Genomic DNA, 8,273 nt, shown 5'->3' on the forward strand with positions numbered 1-8,273 from the left:
GGTGAACTTTTCCAGAATTTTAATTTTTTTTAATTTTTTTAATTTTTTATTCCCCAATTTGCCCCAATGTTGATGTTTATGTGAAGACATTAAAAAAAATAAAAAATGAATGGCTCCATAGTAACCATGGGTCATTTCTGTGAAAGGCCCATATTTTGGACAAAGTAAGAGCGAGACCTCTAGAAATTCAAACACATCATCTATATGGCACTAGGATCATTTGCTGCAAGTTTGCAAATTCAACCACATCTAGATGATGTGGTTGAATTTGTCACATTTGACAGAGCGCATTTCTCTCTGTTGAATTCATATAATCTGATTTTGAAAGAGTCAGTGCCTCCCACTGTGAACGTCACTGAATGGCTTAAAATTGAATGCACAATAACAGGGTAGCTATGTTTATACACGGCACTGAGCCCAGTTTGATATAAAACACAATCTTATACAATATATATAGTAGGGGGTCGCTGCTCCATCTCTCCAGGAAATTACACAAATTCAGCGATACTGACTATAAAAATCATTGGAATGATTGGAATCATACAATACATTACATTTCTATCACAGATCACTGGACAAATGTTTATTCATTTATTTTTAATCATTGGTTTTTTACATTTCATGATGACACATGATGCCTCCTGCTGTTCCTGCTCCTCTCTCACTGTGATGCTGAAGAGTGAAACGTGAAGCAGAATCAGAAAAGAATTGTGCTGCTTTTTCTATTCTCTGATTCTTTTTCTTCACCTCCTTTTTCTGTTTTCTATTCCCTGATTCTTTTTCTTCACCTCCTTTTTCTGTTTTCTATTCTCTGATTCTTTTTCTTCACCTCCCTTTTCTGTTTTCTATTCTCTGATTCTTTTTCTTCACCTCTTTTTTCTGTTTTCTATTATTTGATTCTTTTTCTTCACCTCCTTTTTCTGTTTTCTATTCTCTGATTCTTTTTCTTCACCTCCTTTTTCTGTTTTCTATTCTCTCGTTCTTTTTCTTCACCTCCTTTTCTCTGTAAGAAATGAATACATATCGGCGTAAACGGCTCAGTTGGGAGAGCGTTAGAATAAAGAGTTAGAGGCCCCTGGTTCAGACTGTTGTTCCCCACCATGAGTGTCCTGATTGTTGGACAACTGTTCTACCGCCCTGTCTGCTGATGTCCAACAGGACGAGGCTGGACAATTAAACAGAAAAAGGAGGTGAAGAAAAAGAGTGGCAGTTGCTACGGCGGCAGTGTGAGTGAGGGGCTGTTGAAGCAGCCTGCATGTTTGGGTCACAGCCTTCACACACAAACGTTTCATTGTAACTGAATAAAATATTTTATTTGAAAGTTCAAAGTAAATTAACGACTCAACACTTTGAAATCACAGATCAACATTCATCAAGTTTAAATTAAAAAAAAGCAGAGGTTTGTCCAGACATGTTTCCATTGTGACAGAGTGGACCTGGAGAGAGCAGAGCCAGAGGACCGGGTCAGAGCCCAGAGGACCGGGTCAGAGCCCAGAGGACCGGGTCAGAGCCCAGAGGACAGGGTCAGAGCCCAGAGGACCGGGTCAGAGCCCAGAGGACAGGGTCAGAGCCCAGACGACCGGGTCAGAGCCCAGAGGACCGGATCATGTCCACCTGCTGCTCAGCCTTGAGCCAGGTGAGGAATGAAGAAGTGAGTGATCTGATCCCTCAGACTGTTCCATAGTAAAAAAGCTTTCAACATACAACACATCAACAGTCAGTACACACGTGTGCTCCACAACACTGGACCACCGTCCATCTGTAGCAGCAGCAGCAGTCTGAAGCTCATCAGGCCCGGTGGCTCCTCAGCTCACCTGAGAGTCCAGAAGAGCTCACTAGGAACTCAACTTTGGGCCAAACCAGAGGTCAAACATCTTAAAGACTGAACCAGTCCGGAAGCCTGGACCTGCTGCTGCTTCTGTCCAGGGAACTGGAGGAGTGAGAACCTTTACACATGTTTACATGTCAGGGAAAGAAGATGCATGGACTTCAAAGTGAGAACAGCACTATAGTAACCTTAACAAGTTGAAAGTCTTCATCTCAACCTAACCTCCTATCCAGGTTATCTGCTGCAGGACAAACCACTGTGTGTGTGTGTGTGTGTGTGTGTGTGTGTGTGTGTGTGTGTGTGTGTGTGTGTGTGTGTGTGTGTGTGTGTGTGTGTGTGTGTGTGTGTGTGTGTGTGTGTGTGTGTGTGTGTGTGTAGGTTCCTGACATATCGGTGGTGTGTGTGTGTGTGTGTGACTTGGCCCCATTGGTGACAGACGAGGGTGAAACAGAGTTGCTGTTGCAGCTTAGGGAGCAGACAGATGATTGACAGGACAGGAATGTTCACGTCTGTCAGATCAAACAGCTGGGATCTGACAAAGCAGGAATAGAGTCAATGTGCAAAGGAAATGAAAGTGAAACGCTGGTGAATTTAGTGAACTACTGTGTGTGTGTGTGTGTGTGTGTGTGTCAGTGTGTATATGTTCTTCTTCTCTGATGGATCCATGTGGTTCTGCCCTCCACATTAAAAGCTCAGTGTCTCCTGGATCTGACTGAGCTGTGTGATGATGTAATCACCCTAACGCCTCCTCACATCCATGTGCTTCCTGTGTGTCGTCATGAGGCCCTGCATGTTTATCTGCTCTCCTTCCTCTCAGCTGCTCCTCATGAACACTCAGCTTCTGTCTCCATGTAGAGGAGCTTTAGAGGCTCTAACACCTGATCCTGGATCCATCAGGGTCCATCAGAGACCTGCAGACCTGAGAGGAGGAGAACATCTACACACTGAGACCACCTACATCCAAACCAGTTCACCCTCATTGTTCCTCTCTTGAGTGATTGAAGACACAAACATATTTCAGGCGATCCTTCCAGTGAGGAGGAGCAGCACGTCTGTGCAGCCTGAGGGTGACTGTGTTCATATCTGGGACCTGATCCAAGTTTCTGACCTCTGTTTACAAACAGGTTTATACCCCGGGTGTGTGTGTGTGTGTTTGTGTTCTCATGTGTACCTGCACAGGCCTCCTCCTTTCTGATTGGTCCTTTACCCACCAACACACCTGCTTAGACACGCCCCCTCAATCACATCCAGTAGCTTCATGTTGTTTATTATATATATTATTATTATAATTATGATTATTTCATTGTCTCACTAATGATGAAGAAGAAGCTGCTGATTGATCAGAAACCTGGATGAGGTGTGACACACACACACACACACACACACACACACACACAGTCACCAACCTGCCTGCAGACGTGTGCAGCAGGGGGGGGGGGGAGTCTGGAAGGTGACGTCATCTTCCCACGTCTTGATCCAGCATATCAGACATCTCAGCATGTTGGTAGGTGTGTGTGTGTGTGTGTGTGTGTGTGTGTGTGTGTGTGTGTGTGTGAGGACGGTGAAGCGTCTCAGTCAGACCTGACGTGTGTCTGAGGCCAGCTGGACTCGCTCACCAGCCGCACGCTGCTAGAGTTCATCTTTTTGGTAGAGACGGAGGTGAAGGAGATCAGAAGCTTCTGGTGAACTACGACCTCATCACCCTGGTGGAGGTGGGGCTCCTGTCACAGGCCGGCAGAGTGTGAGTGAGGACGTCCGTTCATCTGAAACAGAGGAGAAGGTCAGAGAACACACAGACGCAGACGCGCACGCACGCGCACGCACACACACACACACACACACACACACACACACACACACACACACACACACACACACACACACACACACACACACACACACACACACACACACACACACACACACACACACACACACACACACACACACACACACACACACACACACACACACACACACACACACACACACACACACACACACACACACACGTCTCACCCGCCCGTCGTACTCCAGGACGAAGGGTGGGATGTCCAGCTGGTCAGGCTTGATGCAGGTGAACAGCTGCTGCAGGTTGTCCAGGTAGTGGACCTTCTCCTTCATCCCCGACACACTGAGGGTGGTGAAGAACCAGGTGGAGACCTGGGGGGTGGGTGAAGAGGAGGAGACAGGGCCAGGATTAGTTTAAAGTGTGTGGCAGCTTTCACCGACAAAGAGAAAGGATAGGAGCAGAAACATGAAGCGGAGGAAGAGGAGCTTCATCCCCACCAACCTGCAGACCAGTGAGTGGGACAAGGAGAAGGTTAGTGGAGCTACACGGCCTGAGAGAGGTGGGACTGGATCAGCGTCCCAACATGAAGCCGGCGTGCTGTGGGCGGAGTTAAAAGCTTCACGCTGGTGTTGGTGTGTGTAGCTTTACCTTAGAGCGGAAGGTGGGATGCACAAAGTAGAAGGCTCTCAGGTTCTTCTTAAACCTGAAACACATCAAACAGAAGAACACAGCCAGGTCACCTTAACACTCACTGAGGCTTCACAAGCAGAGAGGAGACGGTGATGTGCAGAGGATTGATCCTGGGACAGAGAGGGCACCGTGTGTGTGTGTGTGTGAGAGAGACAGACAGACAGACAGACAGAGAGCGAGAGTGAGAGACAGAGAGATCAGGGCGAGTGTGAAACTCAGTCAGAAGCCGAGCAAGGGCTCATCAGATGTGGGACATGAGTGGGGATAACAGTGAACACTTTCACTTTCCTCCACAGCTCAGAGGGATGTGATCACTGTAAGGGATCAATAATCCCTGCTCAGAGGTTCATGAAGCTGCTGAGGTCCTCCTCCTCCTCCTCCTCATCTCCACACTGAGCCAGAGGGTTTGGCTGCTGTGTGTTGTTTATATTCAACACGGCTCCAAGCAGCTGCAGGGTTCCAAACCGGTTCACCACGGAGCCACGAGCCGGCAGGTTGATGGAGACGTCACATCTGAATGAATCCCCACAGGCTCTGCTTCCATGGAAAGTGTCAACCAGGAACAGGCTGCACAGTTTGGTCAGTCCCTGGTGGAGGCAGAAACCTTGTGTGTGTGTGTGTGTGTGTGTGGAGTGGGTCTGCAGAGCGACACTCTGCTCTGTGACAGAGGAGTTTCCCACTTCCAGCCACAGAGGAAACTGACTTTTCTGTCGTGGGCCTCTCAGGTCTCTGTTTCCTGTTTGTGACCTAATAAAGACAGAAACCAAAAGGTGTGAAACCGACTGGGGGGAGGGAAATGGAAAGCTGGAGGTGAATCATGACTGTGGACTTTCCACACACGTTAGTGGTTAAAGAGAACGAGAGCAGTGTGTCCCACAGCTGACATGACATCAAACCAAGACCTGACAAGTTTACCTGCAACCCAGTCTGACCAGGGACTGTGTGTGTGTGTGTGTGTTTACAAGCCAGTAAGACACAAGGGCCAAACAAGGGCCAAACAAGGGCCAGACCAGGGCCAGACAAGGGCCAGACCAGGGCCAGACAAGGGCCAGACAAGGGCCAAACAAGGGCCAGACAAGGGCCAGACAAGGGCCAGACAAGGGCCAAAAGAGGGCCAGACAAGGGCCAGACAAGGGCCAGACCAGGGCCAGACCAGGGCCAAAAGAGGGCCAGACCAGGGCCAGACCAGGGCCAAAAGAGGGCCAGACAAGGGCCAAACAAGGGCCAGACAAGGGCCAGACAAGGGCCAGACAAGGGCCAAAAGAGGGCCAGACCAGGGCCAGACCAGGGCCAGACAAGGGCCAGACAAGGGCCAAACAAGGGCCAGACAAGGGCAAAACAAGGGCCAGACCAGGGCCAAAAGAGGGCCAGACAAGGGCCAGATAAGGGCCAGACAAGGGCCAGATAAGGGCCAGACCAGGGCCATAGAAGGGCCAAAGAAGGGCCAGACCTGACAGAAGATGTTCATTCTGTTCTCTAAAGCCTCCAAAGCTCCATGGAGGGTGGAGGGTGTGTGTGTGTGTATGATGTGAGCGTCTGAAGTGATGTCATGGTAGCAACATGAACCAATCTCACCGTTGTTGTACTTCCTGCTACATTGATGACATGAAGGGTGCAGAACAAAGAGAGATCAGTCTATTATATTATATTAGAATCAACATCAGAGTGTCACACTGACTTGTTGTCCACGATGTCGTAGAGGTTCTTCAGGAAGTCTGAGTCCAGGTGGTTGTGTTCTCCGGTCAGAGTGTGGAAGTAAACCATCACGTACTCCTTCTCTGTGATGTGGTCCATCACGTGGATGAAGTACAACAGGGCCTACACACACACACACACACACTCAGGTCTCAGACATCATCATACCCTTCACCCTTTCACATTAAAGCAGCAGAGCGACTGTCACCTTCTCCACGTCGATGACGGTCACTGGGATGTTGCGTCCCACGATGACCATCACCGTCCTGCCACACATGTCCACACCTAGAGACGGTCAGGCGCACACACACACACACACACACACAGAGCAGAGCGGCTGTTTATGTGGCGTCATGAAGGGAAGAGCAACACCGCCCCCCACTGGTGATCACTCTCCACTGCCTGACTGAGCTTAAAGGAGCTGAGTGATGGATGAATGAGTCTCTCTCTCTCTCTCTCTCTCTCTCCCTCTCTCTCTCTCTCTCTCTCACACTCAGGTTGAGACGTACCGGTCTGATATAAGGCTTTGAGCGCGGCAATGTCCGACAGGTCCTCTATTCTGGCTCGACACAGCCAGCGGTTATAACTGCAGGAAGACAGGAAGACAGGAAGACAGGAAGCTTTGGTGTTTGATGTTACACAGTGAGAAGCACAGACACATACACACTCACACCAGCGCCCCCTGTGGGTGTGTTGATGTCACATTCAGGGTGATGGAGGTGGATGAGGCAGAGCTGTGCTGCTGTGGTGGTTTTGTGTGTGTGTGTGTGAGTGTGTGAGTGTGTGAGTGTGTGAGTGTGTGTGTGTGTGTGTGTGTGTGTGTGTGTGTGTGTGTGAGTGAGTGAGTGAGTGAGTGAGTGAGTGAGTGAGTGAGTGAGTGAGTGAGTGAGTGAGTGAGTGAGTGAGTGAGTGAGTGAGTGAGTGAGTGAGTGAGTGTGTGTGTGTGTGTGTGTGTGTGTGTGTGTGTGTCTCTTACTTCCTCTGGTGCTGTTTCTGCGCGGCCACGTCTGACATCTGGCCCTGCAGGATGAGTTTGCGCTGTTTGTCCACGTCGCCCTCCATACGGGCAAAGGCGTGGTTCCCCACCTGACCCAGGTCTGAATCCAGACTGTCCTCCTCAGAGTCACCTGCACACACACACACACACACACACACGTTTGACAGCCCTGAGCCTGTGACGTTCCCTGTGTCAGTCAGCCTTGGACCATCTGATGTAGGAGCCATGGAGGTCGTGTTCCAACATTACATATCAGCCACCTGGAGAAACAGGCTGACAGAACTCTGAACCCATGACCTCCTGGTGTGTGCAGAGGTCTGGGCCTGCTGTCGGGTCTCGTACCTTCCAGGATGCCCGGTTTCTCTGCGATGCGGATCTGCCTCTCCGGGACGATGGGCTCGCCCTCTGAGTTACCGATGTCGGCGGGGATCAGGGGCAGGAAGCTCTTCTCCTCCTCCTCTGATCGAGGGTAGTACAGAGGCAGTAGCTTCCTGTACACCGGCTGAGGGAGCGCACACACACACACACACACACACACACACACACACACACACACAGACACACACACAGTCACATGTCTGTCTCCAGCAGAACATCCCAGGCTCCATGTTGAGAGCTCACCTCCTCAGACTCTGACACAGCAAACACCACCGCCTCTATGCTGCTCCCATGATGCTCCAGGAACCTGCGCACTGTTCCTACACACACACACATACACACACACACACACACACACCTTAATAGTGATCACATCTGAACGTGCTTCTTCTTCTATTATTAGATGAACTAACAATCGTGTGTGATTGCCTGCAGTGGCGTAACATTCCAGTCAGACAGGTTTAATCGTGTGTGTGCTCTGTGTGTGTGCTCTGTGTGTGTGTGTGTGTGTGTGTGTGTGTGTGTGTGTGTGTGTGTGTGCACGTCTTACTGAAAGCGATGTGTGTAGCGTCCTCCAGTGGGTAGCCTCGTTTGGTTGTGCTCACCACACAGAAGCCCACAGACGCCATGGACTGCTCACTACACACACACACACACACACACAGTTATTCAAACAAAAATTTGCATAAACATTATAACTTATTTTTGTGTAAAATATGTGATATTATTAAAGATCTCTCTGCAATTCTGATTGGATAACTTTGAGTCTGCCTGTCTGGTCTCAGCCTGAGTGTCTGGTCTGAGCCTGAGTGTCTGGTCTGAGCCTGAGTGTCTCTGAGCCTGAGTGTCTCTGAGCCTGAGTGGTCTGAGCCTGAGTGGTCTGAGCCTGAGTG

General features: G+C 49.6%; 1 protein-coding gene across 1 annotated transcript in view; it reads right to left on the minus strand.

Moving 5' to 3' along the window:
* Positions 1-2,152: 2,152 nt before the first annotated feature.
* The window catches only part of gdap2 (ganglioside induced differentiation associated protein 2), a 9,254-nt gene continuing 3,133 nt past the window's right edge, over positions 2,153-8,273 (minus strand). Inside the window, exons 5-14 of the mRNA XM_076138568.1 lie at positions 7,931-8,019; positions 7,624-7,700; positions 7,345-7,504; positions 6,982-7,132; positions 6,515-6,591; positions 6,214-6,290; positions 5,989-6,128; positions 4,269-4,323; positions 3,848-3,991; positions 2,153-3,591 (exon numbers count right to left, since the gene is read on the minus strand). Of these exons, the coding sequence (XP_075994683.1) occupies positions 3,553-3,591; positions 3,848-3,991; positions 4,269-4,323; positions 5,989-6,128; positions 6,214-6,290; positions 6,515-6,591; positions 6,982-7,132; positions 7,345-7,504; positions 7,624-7,700; positions 7,931-8,019 (1,009 nt within the window). The 3' untranslated portion in view covers positions 2,153-3,552. The remainder of the gene's footprint in view (positions 3,592-3,847; positions 3,992-4,268; positions 4,324-5,988; positions 6,129-6,213; positions 6,291-6,514; positions 6,592-6,981; positions 7,133-7,344; positions 7,505-7,623; positions 7,701-7,930; positions 8,020-8,273) is intronic.

The sequence above is a fragment of the Genypterus blacodes genome, unplaced genomic scaffold (genome assembly GCF_046128005.1).
Source record: "Genypterus blacodes isolate CSIRO-AG114 ecotype Tasmania unplaced genomic scaffold, CSIRO-AGI_Gbla_v1 ptg000382l_1, whole genome shotgun sequence".
NCBI lineage: Eukaryota > Metazoa > Chordata > Actinopteri > Ophidiiformes > Ophidiidae > Genypterus > Genypterus blacodes.